A 27,588-nucleotide genomic window follows, 5' to 3' on the forward strand; every position below is an offset into this window, starting at 1 on the left:
CGCCTCCCAAGTTCAAGTGATCCTCCCACCTCAGCCTCCTGAGTAGCTAGGATTACAGGCGTGCAGCACCACTCCCGGATAATTCATTTTCTTAATTTAAAGATGAGTTATAAGAATGATTAATTTCTTGATCAAAGCTAAAGAGGTATAGCCACAACAGCTCATTATTCTACTAGGCTCATAGTAATACAAGCATGTAAGTAATTAATAAGCAATATCACTTTAAGGTTACCGATTTGGTTAACGCCAAATGTTCTATTTTCCAAAATTTGGAGATACTTTGATTATACTAATCATATTAAAATCATCTCATAATTAAAAGTTACACCATTCCCCCTTTTTTTTCTACAATAGATTTTTAAAACTTTAAACCATCTAGTGGTAGAATGACATATAAATGCTATTCTATACCTCATGGTATTGATGTACATATTTGCCATAGCAGAATTCATATTTCCACCAACCAACACCCTAAAAAAAAGAAAACATATTAGATCAAGTTAAGCACTGGGCCTCTCTCAATAATGCCACATGATAGTAATAGAAATACATGTTATTTTTAAAACTTGTAAAAGCAATAGTACGGCTGAATATTAAAATAAAACATTACTGAGAAATTAAAGACAAATACAGAGAATATGCACTATCTTGGTAAAATTTTAAATACAATAAAACAAAAATTCCATTAGTAACTGTATTTCCCACTGGTGCTAATAGTCAGGGTCAAAATTTTTAACTTTGTAAAGGGAGATGTTGGCTGGGTGCAGTAGATCACACCTGTAATCCCAGCACTTTGGGAGGCTGAGGCAGGATGATTGCTTGAGCCCAGGAGTTTGAGATCAGCCTGGGTAACATAGTGACACCCTGTCTCTAATTTTTTTTTTTTTTTAAAGGGAGATGTTAATTCTAGTTTGAAATGTGATTGCTACAGAACCAAAATGTGGGATATACAATCACATGCTCGTTCTAGCAATCAACAAGAATCACATATGGATTGCCAGAGAAAAGGTCAAATTTTTACCTTGTGAAATAAAAAACATAAAAGCTATGGATTAGATTATAGACATGTGGGGAAATGAGACTGCAGAAAGAAAATGTTCTTTGAGGATGACAGGATCCTGTCATTTCTCTATAGAAAAAAATCCTTTTCAGTGCTGTTGATGCACCAATGACCATACCTGGCAGGTAAAGTTGTAAAATAAATATTTAAATGGAAGATTTACTTCTCACCCCATGAAAGCAGTAAGAACCACTAAGAAACTCTTTTATGAGCTGGTCATCTGTCAATTTGGATATGTGGGTTGTCCCAACAGTGAGGATTGGCTGAGAGCCAATACCAATGGACTTGTGGATCGCTGGAAATCTCTCTTCTTTTGTTGATTGCAAATCTTCCTAAAATTAAACACACACATCTTTAAGGGTTTCCATGCCACACTTAATTTTTTTTTTTCAGTTATGGCTTAAGTTATTATTTTTAAACTGCAGAAAATTTGAAAAATAAATTGTCCACTTGATTTTAATACATTTTAAGGTAATGGACTTTGCAGCACTTAGCATAGGGAAAGCTCTAGACGAATGTTAGTTCCATCTATCAGTTAGGACCATCCTAAACATTAAGGGATAATTTCCATTTCATATATTTTGTCTCATTCTTCTTCTTTTCTTTATTTTTGAGATGGAGTCTTGCTCTGTCGCCCAGGCTGGAGTGCACTTGTGCAGTCTCAGCTCACTGCAACCTCTGCTTCCTGGGTTCAAGCAATTCTCCTGCCTCAGCCTCCCAAGTAGCTAGGATTACAGGAGCCTGCCACCACACCTGGCATATTTTTTTTTTCAGTACAGATGGGGTTTCACCATGTTGGTCAGGCTCGCTTCATCCTGATCTCAGGTGATCTGCCCACCTTGGCCTCCCAAAGTGCTGGGATTATAGGCATGAGCCACCGCACCCAACCTTGTTTCATTTTTCTTAATAAGTACTTTGCTCTACTTGCTAAGCTCTGTGTCCCTACATTGGTTTTGGAAAATGTGGTCACTAAGGGTAAATAAAGAATAACAAACAGGGTAAAGAGAGCTGGGTTCGAATAAATATGCATATTAGTTACAATTATTAAAATATAACAGCAGCATGCCTGTAATCCCAGCTACTTGGGAAGCTGAGGCATGAGAATCTCTTGAACCTGGGAGGTGGAGGTTGCAGTGAGCTGAGTTCACACCACTACACTCCAGCTTGGGTGACAGAGCGAGACTGTGTTTCAAAGAAAAAAAAAAAGGCAATAAGGGTGCAGAGAACAGGAGACTCAGAGAGGAAGAGGTGGCTCAAATAGGCTTTGACTAAGAACTGAAATATGAAGACTTCACAAAGAGAAAAACCCTCAATCAATTCTTGAAACATGAATAATAATTTGTGATTTATGTGTTTATCTGTATGTTCTGTGACTGTGTGTGTATATATGCATATAGACTTGAGGAAGAGGTAAAACCAAAGATGTGGGGGTGTGATATTTAAAACTAAAGAGATAAGCAGGTGCTATATGGTAGAAAAGTAAATGCTGAGAGATTTGGACATTATTTTATAGGATTTAGGCAAAGATGTGCTGTGATGATATTTTTAAGTATTACTTCAGCAGTGGCAAGGAAGAAGGAATAGTAGGGACAAATCTAGAGGGAGAGAGTCAAGTTAGGAGTTACAGTAACCCAGGTGAGAGATGAAGAGAATCTAAAGTAAGGGAGTGACAGGGTTGGATGTAGAGAAAAGGATAGCTATTATTAAAGAGGTTAATACATTAGGATCTGGTGGTTAAATGGGTATTGACTGGCAAGGAAATGAATCTAGACCAGAATTTAAAAAGTGAGTGCACCAATTATAAATGAATAATTTATAAAAATTTAGATAGTACATGGGTTCCCAATAAATATATGGTGGATACTATGTCTCCTTTTTCACTTGCTGTAGTTACCGTTAACCAACTATGGTTCTTTTGCTTCTATTTCAGCTTGTAGGAGTCAGTGGACAGTTACTCCAGAAAGCAATGAACTTATTCTCTCTTCCTCCCAATATTAGGAAAAACAAGGACTGTCAAGATGTTGTCTTATTTTTTGAAAGGTCTTTGAACTTTATTGTATACCTTTTTCCACGTTCAGAGCCTACTATATTTTGGCATTATTTTAGGTGCTCAGTATTAAAAATCAAGCAAATATAGCCATTACTCCAAAGGAGTAAGGGTCTAACAGACTAAACTAATAACCTGGGGTTACACGAACCCTCTGTTAAGGTTAATGAAGAAAAACAATAATGCTGCATAGTGAAACCAGAAGCTGAGATAAGGGGAAGAGGTAGCAAGAATAGAAGCATGACCTTTTATTACTACTTCTGTACAGAACATCCATTTTCATTTTTAAGGAAAATTATTCTAATAAAAATAGGATGGTAGTTTATATAATAGAGTAGAAAATTCATTAAATGGACTGCTAACAGTCCAGTAATCTCTCAATTAATATAATAGGCAGAATATCAAACCAAAACTCTGATAGCCAGATTTGTATTTTTGTTTATAAAAGAAAAAAATTCTTTATCTGTATGGTAAACGCTGACCTCACACTTAAGAGGCAAACCATATGCCAAATACACATTTTCAAAAGAAAAGTTATGTGTAACAGATTTATAGAAAAGTGATTCCGAAATAAAGATGATCAGTTTTAAGTAACTACTCATCCTACAGTATCAACTAAGATTTTCATATGGCACATGTACCCTAAAGATACTAAGTATCAACATCATTGATCATCAGAGAAAAGCAAATCAAAACTACAATGAGGCCGGGCGCGGTGGCTCACGCCTGTAATCCCAGCACTTTGGGAGGCCAAGGCGGGTGGATCACAAGGTCAGGAGATCGAGACCACGGTGAAACCCCGTCTCTACTAAAAATACAAAAAAAAAATTAGCCGGGCGCGGTTGTGGGCGCCTGTAGTCCCAGCTACTCGGGAGGCTGAGGCAGGAGAATGGCGTGAACCCGGGAGGCGGAGCTTGCAGTGAGCCGAGATCGCGCCACTGCACTCCAGCCTGGGCGACAGAGCGAGACTCCATCTCAAAAAAAAAAAAAAAAACTACAATGAGATGTCATCTGACTCCAGTTAAAATGGCTTTTATCCAAAAGACAGGCAACAAGAAATGCTAGCAAGGATGTGGAGAAAGGGAACCCTTGTACACTGTTGGTGGGAATGTAAAGTAGTACAAACACTATAGAGAACAGTTTGGAGCTTTCTCAAAAAACTAAACATAGAGTTATTTTAAGATCCAGCAATCCCACTTCTGGGTCTATATCCAAAAGAAAGGAAATCAGTATACTGAAGAGGTATCTGCACTTCCATGTTTGTTGCAGCACTGTTCACAACAGCCAACATTTGGAAACAACCTAAGTGTCCATCAACAGATGGATGGATAAAGAAAATGTAGGGTTGCCCAGGTGCAGTGGTTCACACCTGTAATCCTAGTGCTTTGGGAGGACAAGGCAGGAGGAGTGCTTGAGCTCAGAAGTTTGAAACCAGCTTGGGCAACACAGCGAGACCCTTTCTCTATTAAAAAAAATATTTAAAAAAGGGGTACATATATACAATGGAGTACTATGCAGCCATAAATAAAAATAAGATCCTGTTGCTGGGTGTGGTAGCTCACGCCTATAATCCCAGCACTTTGGGACGCTGAGGTGGGCAGATCATCTGAGGTCAGGAGTTCGAGACCAGCTTGCCCAACATGGTGAAACCCCGTCTCTACGAAAAATACAAAAATTAGCTGGGCATGGTGGTAGGCGCCTGTAATCCCAGCTACTTAGGAGGCTGAGGCAGGAGAATCACTTGAACCCGGCAGTTAGAGGTTGGAGTGAGCGGAGATGGCACCACTGCACTCCAGCCTGGGCAAAAGAGTTAGACTCCATCTCCAAAAAAAAAAAAAAAATTAGATCCTGTCATTTGCAACAACATGGATGGAACTGGAGATCATTATGTTAAGTTAAATAAGCCAGGCAGAGAAAAACATCCCATGTTCTCACTTATTTATGGGATCTAAAAATCAAAACAATTGAATCCATGGAGATAGAGAGTAGAAGGATGGTTACCATAGGCTGGGAAGGGTAGTGGGAGGTTGTGGAGGAGGTGGGGATGGTTAATGGGTACAAAAAAAACCCTTAGAATGAATAAGACCTACCACTTGATAGAACAACAGGGTGACTATAGTCAATAATACTAAAAGAGTATAATTGGATTGTTTGTAACACAAAGGACAAATGCTTGAGGGGATGGATACCTCATTCTCCAAGATGTGATTATTATGCATTGCATATCTGTATCAAAGTATCTCACGTACCCGGTCACACGTGGTGGCTCATGCCTGAAATCCCAGCACTGTGGAAGGCTGAGGTAAGCAGATCACTTGAGGCCAGGAGTTTGAGACCCACCTGGGCAACATGGCACAACCCCGTCTCTACTAAAACAAAATAAGAATTAGCTGGGCAAGGTGGCACATGCCTAGAGTCCCAGCTACTCAGGAGGCCAAGGCACAAGAAGCACTTGAACCCTGGATATGAAGGTTACAGTGAGCCAAGATCGTGCCACAGTGAGCCAAGACTTCGCCACAGCACTCCAGCTTAGGGGAAAGAGTGAGACTCTGTCTCAAAAACAACAACAACAACAACAACAAAAGAGTATATGTAAAATATCTCATGTACTCCATAAATATATATACCTGCTATGTACCACAAAAATTAGAAATTAAAAAAAAATGCTGAGTATTTTTATTTTATTTTATTTTATTTTTTTGTTGAGGTGGAGTCTTGCTTTGTCACCCAGGCTGGAGTGCAGTGGTGCAATCTCGGCTCACTGTGACCTCCGCTGCTCAGGTTTGAGTAATTCTTGTGCCTCATCCTCCCAAGTAGCTGGGACTGCAGGTATGCATTACCGTGCCTGGCTAATTTTTTTGTATTTTTAGTAGAGATGGGGTTCCATGTTGGCCAGGCTAGTCTTGAACTCCTGACCTCAAGTGATCTGCCTGCCTCAGCCTCCCAAAGTGCTGGGATTACAGGCGTGGGCCATGTGCCTGGCCTCTGCTAAATATTTTTAAAGCATTATCATCTGTAGGTTAAAAAAATTCAATTTTTCTTGACTGGCAGATTAAACACATTAAATAATTAATTTTGAGATAGGGTCTTACCCTTTTTACCCAGGTTGAGTGCAACCTTGAATTCCTTGGCTCAAGTGATCCTCCCACTTCAGCCTGCTGAATAGCTGGGACTACAGCTATATGCTATCACGACTTTTATATCACTGGCTGATTTTTAAAAATTTTTTGTAGAGACAGGGTTTTAGTTGCCTAGTTTGGTCTTCAACTCCTGGCTTCAAGCGATCCTCCTGCCTCAGCCTCCCAAAGTATTGGGATTATAGGCATGAGCCACCAAGCCCAGACTAAACACATTATTTAAAGAGAAGTAAACTGGCATTTTTTCCTCGAAGAGTAATGAAAGCTGGGATTTATGAAGCATTTTGATTGAGCTAACTTTTAAGTATGTGCCAGTATACTTTACTATCAAAGGGAAGACCAGAAGAAAATTCTAGCCCAAATCTTTTAAAATAGCATTTCAAATTAAACTGTGGAATTAATCACCTTTTCCTCCCATCAGAATGACAGTGTTGGTCACAACATCCACAGAGAGTCCAGTAATACTTTTGCAAAAGTACTCAAGATGAAGGGAAGAAACAAGCCTTGCAGCCAAGTATTAGTTTCCTCTGCCTTCTGGTTTAATGTAACACCCATAGGTAAAACAACCAGTCTTAGCCATGTAAGTGCTATGATGGAGGACTGAATGAAATACAAGACCACAGAAGAGGAAGTAGTTATCTCTTTCTGGGTTAATCCACTGGAAGTTTTGGCTCATTTCTAAAGGAAGTAACATTGGAATCACATCTTCAAGCATAAGTAGAAGTTCATGAGCAGAAGGGGTGGGAGGAGACAATACAAGAGAAGAAGAAAACAGTATGCTGAAAGTCAAGGAGGGCTGGGTGTGGTGGCACACGCTTGTGATCCCAGCACTTTGGGAGGCAGAGGCAGGAGAATCACTTGAACTCGGGAGGTGGAGACTGCAGTAAGCCTAGATCACGCCACTGCACTCCAGGCTGGGTGACAGAGCAGAACTCCGTGGTACTTTTAAGAAACTAAGTGGTTCAACACAGCTGGGATAAAGGGAATGGTGATGAAAGATGAGGCTGAAGTCAGACCACAAAGGGGTTTGTATTACATGAGTGATGATTCTATCCTGAAATGTATTATGTGTTAACTACCAAGAGATTAAACACATAATCAAAGGGTGATTTCAGAAACAGCATTTTATCAGCTGCGTGGGAAGAATTAGAAAGGGGATGTGTTAAGAGACAAGTTTCTGGTTCCAGGAAATAATGAGGTCCTGAACTAATGACAGGATGGATTTGAAAAGCCTTTAGAAGATAACACTGATGCCTTTTAGTGAATGATTAGAGTTAGAGATAAATGAAGAGATACAGGTAAGAAAAATGACTTAGGTTTCTAATTGGTCAATTGGGTAGAACACAGGAAAAGGCAAGAAAAGGGTCAGCATGAAAGAGAAAAAAATGATGAGTGTGAGATTATTAAAAATGTTTATGGCTATGCCCAGTAGGCAGATGAAGATGGAAGACAGTATATTAAACTGGGGAGGCAGTGCACAGAAGTGGTTACAAGGGCAGCAATGAGCTGAAGAATTAATAATGTATTAGGAGATACAGATTGAGTTTTAGTCTATTTTTTCAAGAGAGTTAGCTGGGACAAATACCTAAAAATTAAATTATAATGAGTAGGATGTCAAACTTTAAAATACGAAATTATGAATATAAGAGAATATTAAAATAGCTTGAGTAGTACTAGAATAAGGAAAAGGATTAAAATCAATGAAAAATGAAATTCAAAAGGTTGGGCCAGTAAAACAAATTACTACTATTATACTACAAAAATCATTAAAATATTGACATATGCTCTGAAATTTTAAAAATGAAGCACTGAAAAGCTATAATTAGACAATTCTCATACCTCTTTATTTCTCCTAAAAGGCACCCTTAGTATTTCTTCCTGCTGCTCCAACTGCCTCAGGGTGAGGGGCTTAAATGGCGATCCTGGCAGTGATTGACAAAATATGTCATTCACAGGAGATGCTCTGAACCTATTCAGTAGGAACAAAGCATTAAAGCTATGCACAGAACACTTTAAAGCATGTGTGCATTTTATGTTTAAAATATTAAATGCACATCCTACCTGTATTTAGGATGACTGCACAAGAGTGGTGTCAAAATGACAACTTCATATTCACAAGTTGTAACTTCAGCTACCGAAAGAATTTCATGCTTAGATTCAGGATGACATATGTACATCACAGTACTTGATCTGGGCCGGTTCTGTTTCAAACTACAAGGTGTACCATTTCCCATTCCCACAGGATAGTATGGTGTCATCTGACCTTCGATATTTTTAGTGGGAATCTTAAAAAAAAGAGTATAAGACAGACTTTTAATTAGACATGGAAATGGGACTGAGGATGGGAGAGGAACTTATTATTCTGAAAGGAAGAAAACTATACATTTTACTTATTAACTGAAAGGTAATATTTCTATATTTTAAGTTCTCGCTCTAATATTATTTTGATTCATAAGTTTTTATTTGAGCAAATATGTATTTTCAGAGCTAGTTTAATACAGCAAAAAGATTATTTGGTGCCAAAATTAACATGTTAAGTAAAAGTACATTTATATAAAGGGCCACAAAATAATGATTAATATGAATTATTCTCAACAGTTCTAAAGAAAGAGACTAAGATAAAATATAGAAACTTACTATACTGGGCTGCTCAGAGCTTTCTTCTCTAAACTCTTGGTGAATGTTACAGTTTAGATTCGACAGGTCTGAAGGCTGATTTGCCAAAAAATAGGGTTGTATAGTAAAACACTGTATTCTAAAACAGAAGTTTAAATACAGTGCTGACTGGTTCATCAATCTGCTTACTCTTCTTCCCCGTTTTTCATATTAACAGCAATACTAGCCAGCATGTAAACTCCTATATAAATCTACTCAAGGCCAGCAAAAGACAAATTAAAAAATTTTCATGGAATGAAGGAATAAAGGATAGAACCTGAGAAGACAAGGATCACTAACAAGTTAGCTCCCATACTTTTCTCTACATAAACACAAGAAAAATCTACTGTAAGAACTTTAAAAAAAGTCACTGTTTATAGTATCTCCAAGCAAGCTCTTTGGAGGCAGGGATCTCATCTTCTATCACTTTAGCACCCTGTCAGCACTATGTCCAAAACCAGCAATAAATAAATGTTTTCAGGAAAAAAGGTTTTGAGATTTCCTTATATGTATGTGATTTTTAAGCCAGTGTCTAAAATTAGAAAATCCTGGGTTCAAATCCAAGCTTTAAATTTACTAGATTTATGACTTTGAATAAATTTCAGTTTTTGTCATTTGTAAAAGTAGAATAATAATATACAGTCGTGCACTGCATAATGACATTTTGGTCAACAATGGACCTTATATAAGACAGTGGCCCCATAAGATTATAATGGAGCATATACAGAAATCTGATATATTGCATTTGATATTTGCATTGCGGTAGCGGAAATAACTGCTATTCAGTAATGGTAATGAGAACTTGGTTTTCCATGGGAAAAAAACATAAATAAAAATATACATACCATGTAGGTCTGTGTAAGTACACTCTATTATGCTCGCACAATAATAATAAAATCACCTAACCACATAATTCTCATAATGCACCTCCACTGTTAAGCGATTCATGACTGTATATTAAAAGGTTTTTGGAAGAATTAAACATTAGCTTTTGTTACATGTCTGGCAGTGTCTAGCTTATAAACTGGGGCTCAAAAAATAGTTTTCTTCCCTTACCATTTTCTTCCTCTTCCTTTATCATTTTACACTTTGAATTCCATCTTTTGCTGTCTTCCAGAGTCACAGTAAATAACTATTTTAATCTCAAAGGTAGTCTGTAAAATTAAAATCTTTTAAAACAGCAATGCTATGTGTGTCTATGCTTAGCTTATCAAGTCTCTCCAAAGCTACCCTTTTAAGTTATAGGCATCACTTTTAAGTAATTTTCAAGGCCTTTGCCATTTTACTTTACTTCTTAAAAAAGTCTCAGTATGGTATTAAGCCATTTATGGAAATATCCTCTATTAATAAGTTATTTTTTAAAAAACTCTATAAACATTTTTGGGATTTAAAAATTGTGATTAGGTTTCCTGAGGAATTACTCTTTTTAAACAACCCTATGTTACAGACATCATTTATCCATTCTTTCAATTAACATTTATGAAGTGCCTACAATATGTCTAACACTCTGCTTGGTACTGTGGGGTAAACAGATAAAAGACAGGCCCTGCTTTTAAGATGCTTGCAGTTTGGTAGTTTGTTATTTATATTATAGTTTACCCGTTTTGCCCACAGGAGAGGGGGATCAAACAAGAGAAAAAAATGCAAAAACCTCTTAACAGTTTCAAGTGTTACATAGAGGGAACCACTGCTAAGCACAGAAGTGATATAATGCTATAACAGAATCTTTCCCAGACACATCAGTGATAGATTTATTTTTGTATAATCTTAAGAGTAAACAGAAAGACCACAGTGTAACTTTTCTCAGAAAAAACGAATATACTGCAAAGGTTCTTTGACCCAATCCTTTGAGGTATTTGACAGATGAAGAATAAGAACACAAAGCTATATTCTGTCAGTTAGGTGATATAAATTCATACCTTACTAAGTGTTAAGAGTAAAAAAAGCAACATCTGTCACTTGCCTCATTTGATTTTTCCTTTTCTTCTGCTTCTCGTTCTGTGGAATAAAGTAAGTGTAAAGAATGAGCAGTGGCATATGTGATACAAATGACTAAGTTTTCAACCACCTTTGTAACCTTAAACTTCCTTCTAAAGAAGGTCTAAAGCACATACGATTTTACTTTAAAGCTAGTTTCCTTGAAATGGTTTTGTATGAAAGGACAGTCATATTTAATCTTTACCTAGGAAATACTCTATTTCAGGCAGAAAACTGGCCACAACAACTTTCTTTTGAAGTATTTTTATCTCAGTGAAAAATTTAATATTAAATTAGTTGACCAATCTGAATATAGAATAAACATATATCACCATTTGAGAGATACATCTATTTCTACATATAATAACTGCTTAAACCAAGCAGAAGACTAACACTATATAAATATAACACTAACATGCACCTGACATTGTTTTCACTATTTTCTGCTTTGATAAACATGTTTTTTTCTTACTTATTTTAGTAAAGCTTTTAGGCTGTGCATGGTGACTCATGCTCATGCATACAATCCCAGTACTTGGGGAGGTTGGGGTGGGTGGATCGCCTGAGCCAGGAGTTTGAGACCAGCCTGGGAAACATGGCGAGATTCCATCTCTACAACAAATACAAAAATTAGTGGGCATGGTGGCATGTGCCCGTGGTCCCAGCTACTTGGGAGGCTGAGGCAGGAAGATCACTTGAGCCCAGGAGGTCGAGGCTGCAATGAGCTATGTTCATGCCACTGCACTCCAGTCTGGGTGACAAAGAGAGACTCTGTCTCAAAAAAAAAAAAAAAAAAAAAAAGGTGAAAACAAAGACTTCTTCAAAAGTTTTGCAAGGGACAGTTCAGAAACCTATTTCAGTATTTTAAAATTCACAGACTGTCCAAAAAAAAAACTCTTAAATTCCAATTTGAACATATATTTTAAACCAAATTCCAGCATTACTGTCAAATCACTGGGTAGACACCAACCTTTTTCAAATAGAAGGTTCTTGGCCAACATATTCCCAAGGTAGTACTCGTGAATATTTATTTTCTATATTGAAAAGTAAAATAAAAATATACTAAGTATTTTGCAAAGACATTTTTAAGGATACAACTTTAAAACTATCAATCTCATTATTCAAGTTCTCATCTTATAATGTTTCATAATATTTTGAAGAAAAACACACCTGACCAGTTTCTTTCTCTTCATGGTACTGCCGAATGTGTTTTCCGTGACATACTTCATAAGTCCAATAAGACTCAATCTAAGAAAGACGGATATGTTTCAATATACAAAAGCCACATAACTCAGCTGAATTACTTTTTGATATTTGAAGCAGCTGAGATTTCCCCTAAGATTTCGGAGTAAGCTTTCATTAAATGACACTTACAATTATGCCTCAGAAAAATGTGAAATTTCTGAAGTCTATTCATTATTTTCACTAGCTCTGTGTGAGAATTCTGTGAAGTAAATAGGTCTAGAATACACTTGGGGTCTGTAATAATTACCTGGCTTAGGGATAATTTTCTACATAGCTTAAAAAATAAAAATTAGCATTTTAAATTAAAATTCTCTTATATACTTTTGGCCGGGTGTAGTGGCTCACGCCTGTAATCCCAGCACTTTGGGAGGCCAAGGTGGGCGGATCACCTGAGGCCAGGAGTTCGAGACCAGCCTGGCGAACATGGCAAAACCCCATCTCTACTAAAAAACACGAAAAAATTAGGGGGGTGTAGTAGCACGTGCATGTAATCCTAGCTACTGGGAAGCTGAGGCAGAATCACTTGAACTTGGGAGGCAGAGGCTGCGGTGAGCTGAGATCGTGCCACTGCACTCCAGCATGGGCTGCATGGGTGACAGAGCTAGACTCTGTCTCATTAAAAAAAAAAAAAAAAAAAAAAAAAAGGCAGAAAACTTTAGTTTCAACTGAAAAACATTCAAAACAGCTTGCTAAATGATATGATTTGTTATTGGTATTATTTGGTATCTGCTGCACACACTAGACAGGAATTGAAATGAGTAAGATGTTATTAAGAAACAACTAGCCAGACACACTGGCTCATGCCTGTAATTCTAGCACTTTGAAAGGCTGAGGTGGGTGGATGGCTTGAGTTCAGGAGTTTGAGACTAGTCTGGGCAACACTGTGAAAAACCTCGTCTCTACAAAAGAACACAAAAATTAGCAGGGCATGGTGGTGCTCAGCTACTGGGGAGTCTGAGGTGGGAGAACAGCTTGAGCATGGGAGGTTGGGGCTGCAGCTAGTCGTGATCATGCCACTATACTCCAGCCTGGGTGACAGAATGAGACCTTTTCTCTAAAAGAAAAAAGCAAAAAAAACAAAAAGAACTCAGATTTATACCTAACTTAACATCTGATACAACAGGAACAGAGAACCAAATACTCATTTATAAGTGAGAGCTAAAAAATGAGAACACACGGACACAAAGAGGGGAATAACAGACTTGGGGCATTCTTGAAGTTAGAGAATGGGAGGAGGGAGAGGATAAAAACAAAAACAAAAACAAAAAAAAGCAACCCATCAGGTACTATACTCATTACCTAGGTGACTAAATAGTCCGTACACCAAACTCCTGTGACATGCAGTTTACCTATGTAACAATCCTGCACGTGTAACCCTAAACCTATAACAATAGTTAAAAAAAACCTGATACAACATAATAAAGAAGAAACGGTATTTTCAAAGGTCTGTTGGCTGTTGGTAATCATTTTCTAGTCATCAAGTAAACATAAAATACATACTCTGTAGGAACAACTGCTTTGTTTAAATAGTGGTTCCAAAAGTTCTCTTGGATTAGGGCCTTTATAATCCTTTTCTTCTTCCTAAGAAAGAATTGGAGTTTAATACTTACAGTCTTTCTAGAATTTCACCCAACTTTGCTGTTCGGGTATTAACTCATTACTCAAATCACAAATGCTTAGAAATAAAAGAGAAAAAAAGTCAAAATGTTTAACAACATCCTAAGGTATGCCACTGCTTTCAAATGAACTGAAGTACAAAATATGGAGCCATAAAATAATCTTTCATAGAGTTCATTCTTTCTTTAAAAAAAGGTCTTTTAAAATGTATTTTTGTTTTTCACAAGGCAAGAATGGAAGGAAAAAAAGGTTTTTAAGTATCAGTTTCCTGAACAATTCTTATAAACTTATTTCAGAATTTTTAAATGCTTTTACCCAAACAAATTCTTAGATATGAAAGCCTTAGAATAGTTGAATCTTACAGAATATATTGGAAAGTTTTAAGGTACTTTTCAGTTTTCTACATATTTTTACATTTCAGATTTGAATGCCGTGTGTGTGTGTGTGTATGTGTGTGTGTGTGTGTGTCTCAAGGAGACTTAAAATAGTGGTCTTAGATTTCAAATCTGAACAAAACCCAATAAAGCACTGAGTTTAATATTTCTGTTTTCCAGATCATGAAAATATTATTAAATTGGCTTAATAAATTTATTGAGTGGAGGAAGTGAGTTTCAAATTTGTTCCACAGCTAACTATAGCCTATACCTCAGCCTCCTGGCTCCTAGGCTGGTGTCCTTTCCATTTTACCATGCTGCCTCTCCTGTTTCATCTTGAAAGAAGTCATTGCCTTGAAGGATGGATAAGAGGCAGTTAGGGCATTTCAGGAGGAAGATAAGGGCATGAGCTAAGGTAATGAGAAAGCATGGGGTACCTACAGACTTACTTATAAACAATTCTTTATTTTGAAAGTCACATATACATTTAAAAATTATATCTTGCTTTAAAACTCTAATGTCTACAAAGAAAGCAAGTGTGGAGTTAGATTTTTATTCAAACCATTAAAAATTGGTTGCAGCTGGGCATGGTGTCTCACGTCTGTAATCCCAGCACTTTGGGAGGCTGAGATGGGTGGATCACGAGGTCAAGAGATCCAGACCATCCTGGCCAACATGGTGAAACCCTGTCTCTACTAAAAATACAGAAATTAGCTGGGTGTGGTAGCGTGCACCTGTAATCCCAGCTACTCGGAAGGCTGAGGCAGGAGAACTGCTTGAACCTGGGAGGCGGAGGTTGCAGTGAGTCAAGATCATGCCACTGCCCTCCAGTCTGGCGACAGAATAAGACTTCGTCTCAAAAAAAAAAAAAAAAAAAAAATTTGGTTGCTAATTTTTCCAAGATAAACTGCAAAATCAAAGAATTCAGGAATATTAAAACCAATTAATACTTTTATGCTAAAACAGTCTTATTGAGAAATCTGTTATTCAATTTTACTTCAAAGTATGTAGTTACAATGTTTTACATAAATATTTTTGGTGACAGGATTATCGATATATCTATAAAAACTTACCTCATCCCCACTTGTCACAAGGGGAAGTATGCATTTATATTTTTCTTTATGTGCAGTTGTCATGATGACATAATTATCTTCTTTATACAAAACTCCAGTTGTGGGCTGCAAATAGAACAAAAAATATACATTACGTTCTTCTCTGTGAAATTGTATCACATTGAATAACTTCAGTCCTAGCTGGAAAAAAAGATTCTTTAAACTAATTTAACATTTCAACATATGATTATTTTAAAGGGAGGGAAAATATGCTACATACATTAATAAAAATTTTAGATTCAGGAGGGTCCATGTGCAGGTCTGTTACATGGATATATTGCATGATGATGAAGTCTGAGCTTCTAATATTCCTGTCGCCCAAGTATTGAACATAGTACCCCAGTACTTGGTAAGTAGTTTGTCACCCTTTCCTCTCTCCTGTCTTTTGGAATCTCCGGTGTTTATTGTTCTTGTCTTTGAGTGTGTATTCAACGCTTAGCCTCTACTTATAAATGAAAATATACGGTATTTGGTTTTCAGTTTCTGTCTTAATTCACTTAAGATAATGACCTCCAAGCTGCATCCATGTTGTTGCAAAGGACGTGCTTTCATTCTTTTTTGTGGCTTCATCAACATATTAATTACAAAATGAAGGTAATAAGCTTTATTCTGGTGTCATAATAGGAAAATAAATGAACAAAATAATGTTTGGAGTATAAAGAAAAAAAGGAGGAATGCAATAGATTGAAACTAAAATAGTGATTATACTTGGGAGGTTGAGGTGGGAGGACTGCTTTAGCCCAGGAGTTCAAGATCAGCCTGAGCAACGTGGCAAGACCCTGTTACAAAACAAAACAAAACAAAACAAAACAAAAGGAAAAGAAAAGAAAAAAAGGCACTAAGAGGTGGCAATGAATGTTCATAGATACACCATCACTGAACACTTATTACTGCTACTAGCAATTACCATCTATATATGAATCCACAGCACTTTACAAATATATAGTACTCTCAGTTCTGTTGCATGGGACATGAAAGTAATGTAATACAGTATTTTTCATATTTGGAGAATGTATGAATTTATCCACAAATAAATTCCTTTTAAAAGCAAATTACTACAATCATCTGTGTTGACTTGACTTTATTATTATTATTATTATTATTATTATTTTAATTTTTTTTTTGAGGTGGAGTCTTGCTCTGTCTCCCAGGCTGGAGTGCAGCGGCGCAATCTTGGCTCACTGCAAGCTCCATCCCCCGGGTTCACGCCATTCCCCTGCCTCACCCTCCCAAGTAGCTGGGACTACAGGCACCTACCACCACGCCCGGCTGATTTTTTCTATTTTTAGTAGAGACGGGGTTTCACCGTGTTAGCCAAGATGGTCTCGACCCCGACCTCGTGATCCGCCCGCCTCGGCCTCCCAAAGTGTTGGGATTACAGGCGTGAGCCACCGCACCTGGGCGACTTAACTTTTTCTTAGTATATATCAGGGGTCAGCAAACTTTTGTAAAGGGCCAGAGAGTAAATATTTTAGGGTTTGTGAGCCATATGGTCTCTGTTGCGCCTCTGCCACTCTAGCAACCAAAGTACACAAACAGTAGGTAAACAAATAGGGATGATGATGTACTAATAGAACCTTATTTATAGAAATACATGGTGGGACAGCACCATGGCTGTAGTTTGCTGACTTCTGGCATATATTGACAAAATTATCCTTAAAGCTTTTTACAATATGAAACCAAACAAATTCACATTGGTTAGTATGAATCAACAGAATTCAAATAAACACTTCAATTAATACAACTGATATTATTTTAGTAAAAACAAATCTCTGCTCTCTGATAGAAAATGTGATACTTGTTTTACTAAGGCAGAAATGTTTGTGTTTTATGATACATGTTCTAAGATAATTCAATTATCTCTTCACTTTCCTCTTATGGTACTGTGCAACTATGGTACTATTTAGCTATTCCTGGCAAGGAGAACCTCTTCTTATTAAGGACTTTTGTTCTATTCTCAATTTAATAATAACTTTTTTTTTTTTTTTTTTGAGACAGGGTCTCTCACTAACCTAGGCTGAGTGTAGTGGCATGATCAAAGCTCACTGTAGCCTGACCTCCTGGACTCAGGCGATCCTCCCATCTCAGCCTCCCTAGTAGCTGGGACTACAGGTACGTGCCACCATGCCTCGGTAATTTTTCTGTAGAGATGGGGTTTTGTCCTGTTGCCCAGGTAGGTCTCAAACTCCTAGGCTCAAGCCATCTGGCAGCCTCTGTCTCCCAGGGTGTTCGTATTACAGGCATGAGCCACTGCCCTGGCCTAACAACTCTTAACTATAATAAAACCAGCACTACTTGGCACCAATGTAATCCTAAACACAAATGCAAATTACAGCATTTTCCGCAAGACAACAAAACAAAACAAAGCAGTAAGTACTAGCTGTATTAGTTCTAGGACAGTACTGTTTTTAAGTGTTTTACATTCATTAACTCATTAATCCTCAAACAAGCATTACACTCATTTTTACAGAAACATATACTAAGGTCCAGGGCTTAAACAATTTGTCCAAGGTTAAAAAAACTAGAGGTAGCAGAGGCCAGAGAATTCAAACAGATTGGCTCCATATTCTGTAAGCTCTTAAATATTTTAACATATTTGAATGAGCTTTTACAAATGTTTTCTAGATTACTATGTAGACTTGAATTGTGGCCAAGGACACTTGTTTAAAAGGCCACTGTAAGTCAGGTGTGTCTCAGCTACTCAGGAGGCTGAGGCGGGAGAATTGCTTGAGCCCAAGAGTTTGAGTCCAGTCTGGGCAACTTACTGAGACCCCGTCTCTCTTTTAAAAAAAAAAAAAAGAGCATTATAGATGATGAGGGAATCAAAGAGATTTGAAAGTAAGAGTTGCAAAGCTAAACTTACAAAGAATTTCTTAGAAACATTCAATTGTGCCAACGATTTGCTATAAGACATAACATTTGTAATTCCTTTCAAAATGGTCTCCAAAATGCTTACCATGTAAAAAGAAAATGCTTGTTTGGAACCACAGCAAAAAAGGGAAGACAATTCTTGATGCAAATAATTGTCTTTCATTAGTTTAGGAAAGGCTGCTTTCCCAATAAAATAGGCCAAATAGCAATTCTATCTGAAAACTCTTTGCTGAAATATTGAGTCACTTATTGGGACCACAAAACATATTTTTAGCAAACTTTACTTTTTGGTAACAGCAATTACGGAGAAAAAGTTAATCTTTTGTGATTTTTCTAAAAATTTTGATCTACTAAAATCAGGATTCTGATTTTGTAAAACAGGTTCTTACTTTAAGAAAACAAAATATAATAAACTCAGAATGTACAGAATTAGATAGTATAAAAAACTTTTTTTATATAACAAGGTATTCTCAGTGGAAGAGGAAATCAGCGATTTGACATAAAGTCAAATTTTATTAGAGATTTGATATAAAGTCAAACTTTAATATAATGAAACTAATCAGAGGAGCTGGGGTACTTTAAAAGTTAAGGAACTTTAAAAATATCTTGGCATGAGAGGAATTCCTAATGTTTGACGTGGGTCTGGAGGAATTAAGAAGGTTAGAGGATGAGAGAACTTCTATAATGGTAGAGGCTATAAAATACACCTGTCGATAGAACCTGTCAATGCTATAAACATGCTATAAACCATGGAGTTGGTCAAAGAGTAGTGCTTGGTAAAATCTGAGTAAAATATATTCTACATCCACAACAGAAGTAGACAGAAAATTAGACTGATTCGTGGTTTAATTTGGTGAAATCTATGAACTCTATAAAGTGATGAATAATTGAACATAATGACAGAGGTGATACTTCAGAAGGAAAATATATACACAAAAACAAAACAATGCTAAACATCAATAAGCAAAGAATATCATAATTATTAACTAGTTAATGTACACATTAAAAAATTCACAAATTTTTTGTTCAGGTGAGATGGCTCATGCCTGTAATCCCAGTGCTTTAAGAGGCTGAGACCAGAGGATAGTTGTGACCAGGAGTTTGAAACCAGCATGAGCAACATAGGGAAACTATCTCTACCAAAACACAAACAACCCCCATTTTACAGTTTTGGTGCTTAATACTTTTTCTAAGCAAATCTGAAAGCAAGATTGTAAGTGATTATATATTGTTTCAATATATCTGAATGGGAAGATGATTTAAATAAGGTAATTTTAAAGCTTAAAAAATTCAGATCTTCTAATCCAGTCTCTTCCAATTTCAGATAGTAGACAGACAAAGGACCTTATCCTATTTCATACAGCTGCATATTAGGTACAAATGTCCAACCAGCGGCCAGGCACGGTGGCTCACGCCTGTAATCCCAGCACTTTGGGAGGCCGAGGTGGGCGGATCACTTGAGGTCAGGAGTTTGAGACCAGCCTGGCCAAAATGGTGAAACCCCATCTCTACTAAAAATACAAAAAAAATTAGATGGGTGTGGTAGCGAATGCCTACAATCCCAGCTACCGGGGAGGCTGAGGCATGAGAATCGCTTGAACTTGGGAGGCAGAAGTTGTAGTGAGCTGAGATGGCACCATTGTACTCTAGCCTGAATGACAGAGCGAGACTCTGTCACAAACACACACAAATGTCCAACCAACTGGCCCATTAAAAAAATGGCAGTGCCAGGTGAGGAGGGCAGTAGTTTCTTTTTCTTTCTTTTTGAGACAGACTCCTTCTCTGTTGCCCAGGATGGAGTGCAGTGGCACGATCTTGGATCACTGCAACTTCTGCCTCCAAGGTTCAAGCAACTCTCCTGCCTCAGCATACCAAGTAGCTGGAACTACAGGCATGTGCCACCATGATGGGCTAATTTTTTCATTTGCAGTAGAGACAGGGTTTTGCCATGTTGCCTAGGCTAGTCTCAAACATCTGGCCTCAAGTGATCCACCCAGCTCAGCCTCCTAAAGTGCTGGGATTATAGGCGTGAGCCACTGTGCCCAGCCAGTAGTTTCAGTTAAATGTACCAGCAAAGGGAAGCCTTAAGATTATAGAAATATTAAAAAAAAAAAAAATGCCAATGATAATGACTATTGTGGCTTATTTTTACATAAAGGACATAGGCCTTGTGCCAATTCATAGAACAGTATCTCTAATTTTTCTCAAACTAACGCAGACTTAAAGAAAAAAAAGCCAGATGCAATGGTGACCACCTGTAGTCCTTGCTGCTCCAGAGGCTGAGGCAGGAGGATCGCTTGAGTCCAGGAGTTCGAGGCTGTAGTGAGCATAATCATGCCTATAAATACCTACTGCACTCCAGCCTTTAAAAAAGAATTTTTTTTTTTTTTTTTTTTTTGAGATGGAGTCTCACTCTGTCACCCAGGCTGGAGTGCAGTGGTGCGATCTTGGCTCACTGCAACCTCCGCCTCCTGGGTTTAAGCGATTCTCCTGCCTCAGCCTCCCAACTAGCTGGGATTACTGGTGTGCACCACCACACCCAGCTAATTTTTGTGTTTTTAGTAGAGACAGGGTTTCACCATGTTGGTCAGGTTTGTCTTGAACTCCTGACCTTATGATCCGCCTGCCTCGGCCCCCCAAACTGCTGGGATTACAGGCGTGAGTGAGCCACCACGCCTAGCCAAAGAATTTTTTTTGAAATAAAATTGTTAGATACGTGAAAGGTTGGTGTAGCATATGCTAAGACTGAAAGAAAATGGAATGACAATTTGGTAGTGACCTCTAAAAATGCTAGTTTTAATCGCTCACTTATAGGCAATTAAGTTTTCAGGGCTATGTATCAGCAAGTTTTTTTAAATTTAAAAAAAACCACAGGTGCAAGAGTAAAAAATTTTAATGACATAATTCTTCAAACATCTGCCATATTCACTCCAAGTGTGCTCTTTGGATACAATAACAGAGATTAAAGTATTCTCATCCAAGCTTGCTAAAGTTATATCTGATTCATAACAAAATTGTGCATAGGCATTTTAATATAGCAATATTTCGTGGCAATACAAAGAGAAATTTGACTTCCCAGAAAAATGTTTACCTAGATAAATTCAGAAGCCATTGAACAACCAGAATGGGAGAACAAAGGCTGGAGAAGCAAACCAGATGTGAAAAATAAGCAAAAAAACTTAACATTTGATTCACATATGTAATCCCAGTACTTTGGGAGGCTGAGGCAGGAGGATTGCTTGAGCCCAGGAGTTCAAGACTCTGACTTTAGGGAAAAAAAAAAAAATTAGCCAGGGGTGATGGGGTTTCCCTGTAGTCCCAGCTACTGGGAAGCTGAGGCAGGAGGATCTCTTGAGCCCAGGAGGTCGAGGCTGCAGCCAGTGGTGACCGTGCCACTGCACTTCAGGATGGGCAACAGACTGAGACCCTGTCTCAAAAAACAAAAACAAAAACACCCAACCCAACCCAAACCAAACCAAAAAACCCCTAACATTTGCAAATAGAAAGCTATCTGGTAATCATAACATCCATTAACTTGATACATCTTGTTTTGACATCATAGTATCACTTACTGTTTCAATAATATCGTAATAAAAGAATATAATAAAGTATTGCAAGTTGAACGCTTGAAGGTAATTGGAATAAAAAGTTAAAAAAAAAATTTGCTTTTTCCGGGACTTCAATTTGAAATAAATGAGTTAATTATTACATGGTAAGTGTCATAAGAGTACAATTTGTATGGGCCTGCAGTAGGTACACGTGGACAGGAAGACTTTTCAGCGGTCCACTCCCCCGAGACTGAATTTTCATTTCCGCGAGGTTATAAATATGTTCTTCACTATAGGAAAACAACATAGAAGCTCATGTTCTGGGGACTCAAATAGCAGTCGTAATACATGAAAACTGTAAAGCATATTCTGCATAAAGGGTCGTTAACATCTCACAAGCCAAACAGCCCTCTCAGAAACAACTCTGAAAGGAAAAGATTCCCTTGGAGCTGTGCGTTTGCGTATGTTCGTGTGTGTATACAACAGAGGGAGAACGAATACGAGAGAGGGAACTCGAGTCTGAAGTACTGTGGTGTGGGCAGCGTGCCGTGTAATACTGAAGGAAAGAAGTCTGCTGGTGGAGAAAGAGCCACAGTTAATTTTCCAAAAGGAAGATGAGTAAGTGCACCTGACGTTACTCTACGAAAGCTGCTTCTGCAGGGTGGGAGTGTTCGGAAGCAAGGTCTAGTGCGACAGAATTAAAAAGGTAGAGAGCAGGTGATCGCTGGATCCCTAATGCTCAGCAAGGGGGACGCCTCCACATAACGTGAGAACGAATGAATGAATGAACGCGACATAAAAGCAGCTTTGGCTTGGAGAAGGTAAGAGTCTGCAGAGAAGGTCTTAGGGAGAAAAAGCAAAGAAAACCGAGGGAAGAGGCCGAACCCTTAGTATCAGGAGGAGGGGTGGCTGCGGGGTTAGTGAGGGCACTGACCAGAGAGAACTCGGTGCCGGGCCAATTGACTCGGAAAGGGATGTCATCGCTGAGTTGAGGGAGGGCTAGGCCGCCGCGAGACGCCTCCAGGAGGCCGCAGAGGACCAGTAACACCGGCCCGCCCGGGACCAGACTCCGTACGCCGCCTCCTCCTTCCTCCATCCTCCGCCACCGCTTTTTCCAGCCACTTCCACAACCTCCTCTGCTCTAGGAGGAGAGGAGGAGGAGGAGGTGGAGGAGGAGGCGGCGGGACTATAAAGGGCCCGGGTAGCCCCGGCCCAACCGCCGCCACGTCTCCTTCCGGAGAGCCCGGTAACACCGCCTCCGCCCCCTTGAGCTTCTTGTCGCCGTTTCCGGGGCAGACGACATATCAACATCCGGGGCCGGGGGTCGCGGAGCCGTCCGCCTACGGGGGCCGGGACGTCGGCTGAGCGTCTCTCGTTTTCGGACCGCTGCAACATCGCGGTGGGGCTCGAAAGCGGGGACCTTCTGGGACGCCGCATCTGGAGACGCGGTCTCGGACCGGCCATTTCGGTGTAGAAGTGGCAGCACGGCAGGCCGGTGAGTCTCGGAGGCGGCAGCCGCTTCCTGAAGCCACTCGTGCTGCTCTCCAGTGGGCAGGTAGAGGTTTGGCCCATACGGAGTGAGAGTGGGAAGAAGACAGTGTGAACAGTGCGGGTGCGGTCCTTAGATGAGAAAATTCAAAGTAGCATGAGTTATGAGAAATGGCGGTGTTCCTGACTGACCTGCCTTCTCGCAGCTTTTCTTCTTTTTCTCCGCGTTTGGCATTTGTCTTTCCCGCCTGAAGCTTCCCTGCACCTCTTCTGCTGTACACCGTGGCCGTCTCGTTACTTCACAGCTTCTGACTAACGCAGGGCAGTTTGTTCAGCGACTGCAACTCTGTGTTAGGGGAAACCTGGGGTGAGGTAGCCCGCCATCTCCCGGTAGAATACCGCGAGCCTCCGAATTTGGCATGGTGGGAGACTCTCGTGGAATGGACAGCTAGACATTACATACAGCCCTACATTTTTTACCCCAAGTGGGGTCCTCCGTCTCTAGATTAAAGTGTTGGGATGTTGTTTTATCAAGGAAGCCGATAAGATTCCTTATGTGAGGTTCAGCGCCAGATGAATGTGTCGTTATAAACTAAGTCACATCTGACTGCATCCCCAAATTAAACAAAAACTTTTGGTTTCCCCTCCCCCTCTTCAGAAAAAAATGCCGTTGTCTGTTTTGATCTCCAATGTGATGGACATACTGTGTTGGCTTTAGAGCAATTACCATTCTCTTCCTGCGAGGTTGGAAAAGCTCGACAGTCTTGCTAGATCTGTTAAAGACTGGTTGCCCCCACTTCCTCAGATTTGAACCAAATCCGAAAGCAGGAAGAACAGTCCCATTTTCTATCTGTAAAAATTTATTTTTAACATAAGGAATCCATGGTCTCAAAGAAAATAACTTTGTTCAGAATTGTTATTCGCTAATTATATTCAGCACTTCTTATTAATGCTTAATATGTTCCAGATTACTGGGATTTTTGTTGTTGTTTGTTTGTTTGTTTTGAGACAGAGTCTCGCTCCGTCACCCAGGCTGGAGTGGGCGTAATCTCGGCTCACTGCAACCTCCGCCTCCCGAGTTCAAGGGATTTTCCTTTTTCTCAACCTTCCCAGTAGTTGAGATTACAGGTGCGTGCCACCACACCCTAATTTTTGTATTTTTAGTAGAGACAGGGTTTCACCCTGTTAGCCAGGCTGGTCTTGAACTCCTGACCTCGGGTGATCCGCCCTCCTCGGCCTTCCAAAGTGCTGGGATTACAGGCCTGAGCCACTGTGCCCGGCTCCACTGGGATTGGTAAAATGGCAAATAAATGGGTTTCTGTCTTCGGTCTCAGTCTAGCCAGGGAGATTGTACAAACAAATGATTGCAAACTATTACAGTAGTAATAACAGGTAACTTCCTTTTTTTTTTTTTTTTTTTTTTTTTTTTTTAGCATTTATTCTGTACTAAGCACTAGTCTTAAGTCATGAAGGAAAAGAGATGTACTTGACTAAATAAAAATGAAAAATTTCTGTGACGTCCTGTTTTAGCATTTAGAACTATAGTGATTGAATCTGTGTTCAATACAGCTGATATTTAAGTAAGAGGGGACTTAAGTAAAATAATTTCTGGTATTGGTAAGTGCTGCGAAGAAACTAGGGTTATGTGAAAGAGAATACCCGTGGGATGTGTTGCTTTTAGTACGTAGGGCAGAGGAGACTTCTGTGAGGAAGTGACATCTGAGCTGTGACTTGAATGATGAGAAGGGAGCCAGACAGATTTCCAGGCAGAGGCCCTGAGGCAGGAATGAGCTTGATGTGTTGGAGTGATAGAAAGAAGGCCGGTGTGGCTGGAGTGTAAGAGGAAGGTGGTAGAAGTTTGAGAAGCAGAAAGAGGCCAGGGAGACACAGCTCTGTAGGCAGGAGAGTGGACGGGACGCGATGTGCATTTGTGAAGATCATTCTGGCTGCTGTGTGGAAAATTGATTATAGGGGGTATTGTGGGTTTAATTGTGTTCCCCAAAAAGATATGTTTAAGTCCTATCCCCTAGAACCTGTGAGAGTGAACTTAGTTGGGATAGGGTCTTTGCAAATGTAATTCAAGTAAGGATGAGGTCATACTGAATCGAAGGAGGCCCTAATCCAATGACTGGTATCTTTATAAGAAGCGGGAAATTTGGATACAGATGGAGACACAAGGAGAATGCCATGCCATGAAGGAGGAGGCAGAGATTGGAGCATGTGTCTGTAAACCAAGGAACGCTAAAGATTGCCAGTAATCACCACAAGCTAGGAAGAGGCAAGGAAGAATCCTTCTCTAGAGCTTTCAGAGAGAATAGCCCTGCTGACGTCTTGATTTCTGACCTCCAGTTTCTAGAATTGTGAGAGAATCAATTTATGTTGTCTAAGCTGCTCAGTTTGTGGTAATTTGTTACAGCAGCCTCAGGAAGGTAATAGAGGCTGAAAACAAAAAAGTAGCTGAGACAAGTGTCAACCAATTTAGAAGTTTATTTTGCCAAGGTTAAGGACATGTCATTGACACAGCCTCAGGAGGTCCTGACAGCATGTGCCCAAAGTGGTCGTGCTACACTTGGGTTTTATACATTTTAAGGAGCCATAAGACATCAATCAATACAAGTCTTCTATGCTTTATTTATAGGTTGATTCTTAAACATTGAAAACCTATCAACTATTTGCCATATTATAATTATGCAATCATCATTCACTATAAAACCAGTAAGTATGATTGCATCTGCAGGGAAAAAATGTAATTCTACCTCTGCCAATTAAGGTATCCTATTAGCTTCCTAATAATGGCACTATATTTGCTAAAATAAATTCATTTTGCTCCTGAAGCTATCTTTCCAGCTCTCACACGTGTAATTTAGACTAGCTGCTTTCCAAGTCAGTTGTATACCTGTTTTCTGAGATTTCTTTGTGTCATGCCTGGGTTAGGTCTACTGCTTTATGTATTCCATGTCCTCATTTGTCACAGATTTTTTTCCCACCTTGTTGGGGTAAAACTAATTTCAAGCAATTTTTTTCAGAAAGGATTAAACAGGTAATTTAATTTCCACAGGCTTCATATGTCTGAAAATGCCTTTACCTTTCCTGCTCATTTAATGATAGCTTGGGAATAGACTTAGTCCACAATCATTTTGTTTTCTTCAAAACTTTGAAGACATTTTGTTGCTTTTTAGCGTCTAGTGTATCTGATGACAAGTCTAATGCTGTGTCTTTCTTTTGCAGGTATCATACTTTTTTCTCTGGAAGATTTTATTAGACTGTTTTCTTTATCATTGGTTCTGTGATATTTTATCAGAGTGTTTCTAGGTGGTGAATCTTTTTTCATTCTTCCTTCTTGGCACTCTATGAGTCCTATTTTTCACTTCTGGAAAATTTTCTTCAGTTATTTCTTTAATTATGTTCTTACATTTTCTCTATTCTATTCAGAATTTAGATACGTTCTTCCACATACATTTAGATAGATTCTTCCAAATACAGAGGAAAAATATAAAAAGAAAAAATATATAATATGAAGGATCAATCCAAGAGGACCATTTCCTTGACTTTCAGTTTTTTTCACTTTCTTTATTCAGTGGTTCCCCCCCCCCCCCAGTTTCTAGTTACTGATTTTTAATGGATGCATTGTTCTCATGACATGAATTTCTTTGAGGATTACACTTATAACTTTTAAGTATTTATCCCCCATTCCTGGAAATAGCTCTACTTCTTTCAGGTCAATTGTTTATTTTCATCTTTTTCTGTTGAGATTTTCCTTAAAAAAAAAAAAAAAAAAAATCTTGGTCGGGCATAGTGGCTCACACCTGTAATCCCAGCACTTTGGGAGATTACCTGAGGTCGGGAGGTCGAGACCAGCATGGCCAACATGGGTGAAACCCTGTCTCTCTGAAAATACAAAAATTAGCCAGAAGTCCTGGCAGGCTCCTGCAATTCCAGCTACTCAAGAGGCTGGTGCAGGAGAATCACTTAAACCTGGGAGGCGGAGGTTGCAGAGAGCCAAGATTGCACCATTGTACTCCAGCCTGGGTGACAAGAGTGAAACTTCATCTCAAAAAAAAAAAAAAATTATTGAGTTCTTTTGTAAGTGAGCAGGGTACTAGCTGTTGGGTCTCACTTGAGGGTCCTTGAGTGAAGTGCAAGAAACGAGTTACCTCTTTCCTCCTCTCTTTCCACCCTGTACCCAAATAACAAATGCTTTGTTATGGAACATGAGGATGCTCAAATGCTTCCAGGGTAGACTGTTAAATTAAAAAGAGCAACAACAACAAAATAGATTTGGTTTTAGCCAGAAACAAATACTGTTACTGCCAGGCTTTTTATGTGTAAAGGGCTGTGGTAAAAAGTTTGACTTGCTGTTTCATATAAATCTTACAATAATTCTGATTTTAGTCCTACATCGTTCTTCTGCTTCTGTTTCTAAGATTGGTACATCTCCAGGCTCTGCTGGCAAGAAT

The 27,588-nt window shown here is 38.9% G+C and overlaps 3 protein-coding genes across 7 annotated transcripts in view; 1 reads left to right on the forward strand and 2 right to left on the reverse strand.

Annotated features, from left to right (window-relative positions):
* Positions 1–23,690, reverse strand: part of ERLEC1 (endoplasmic reticulum lectin 1) — a 33,909-nt gene extending 10,219 nt beyond the window's left edge. The window contains exons 1-10 of one of the 2 annotated variants that reach the window (XM_050753762.1): positions 23,324–23,690; positions 15,186–15,290; positions 13,622–13,702; positions 12,047–12,124; positions 11,847–11,910; positions 10,863–10,897; positions 8,306–8,529; positions 8,084–8,213; positions 1,231–1,392; positions 412–471 (exon numbers count right to left, since the gene is read on the reverse strand). In XM_050753762.1, coding sequence (XP_050609719.1) covers positions 412–471; positions 1,231–1,392; positions 8,084–8,213; positions 8,306–8,529; positions 10,863–10,897; positions 11,847–11,910; positions 12,047–12,124; positions 13,622–13,702; positions 15,186–15,248 — 897 coding nt within the window. In that variant the 5' untranslated portion in view covers positions 15,249–15,290; positions 23,324–23,690. Of the gene's footprint in view, positions 1–411; positions 472–1,230; positions 1,393–8,083; positions 8,214–8,305; positions 8,530–10,862; positions 10,898–11,846; positions 11,911–12,046; positions 12,125–13,621; positions 13,703–15,185; positions 15,291–22,577; positions 22,857–23,323 lie in introns of those variants that run through there. The other variant, XM_050753760.1, reaches the window with a different exon arrangement.
* ACYP2 (acylphosphatase 2) overlaps positions 1–27,588 on the reverse strand; it is a 914,175-nt gene that overhangs the window by 499,672 nt on the left and 386,915 nt on the right. The gene's annotated exons all lie outside the window — the stretch shown is intronic.
* ASB3 (ankyrin repeat and SOCS box containing 3) overlaps positions 1–27,588 on the forward strand; it is a 188,975-nt gene that overhangs the window by 39,251 nt on the left and 122,136 nt on the right. The window contains exon 1 of one of the 4 annotated variants that reach the window (XM_050753756.1): positions 22,007–22,464. The exons of 1 other annotated variant lie outside the window; for it this stretch is intronic. In XM_050753756.1, coding sequence (XP_050609713.1) covers positions 22,424–22,464 — 41 coding nt within the window. In that variant the 5' untranslated portion in view covers positions 22,007–22,423. Of the gene's footprint in view, positions 1–22,006; positions 22,465–22,942; positions 23,139–27,588 lie in introns of those variants that run through there. 2 more of the 4 variants (XM_050753757.1, XM_050753758.1) reach the window with 2 other exon arrangements.

The sequence above is a fragment of the Macaca thibetana genome, chromosome 13 (assembly GCF_024542745.1).
Source record: "Macaca thibetana thibetana isolate TM-01 chromosome 13, ASM2454274v1, whole genome shotgun sequence".
In the NCBI taxonomy this organism is placed as follows: Eukaryota; Metazoa; Chordata; class Mammalia; order Primates; family Cercopithecidae; genus Macaca; species Macaca thibetana.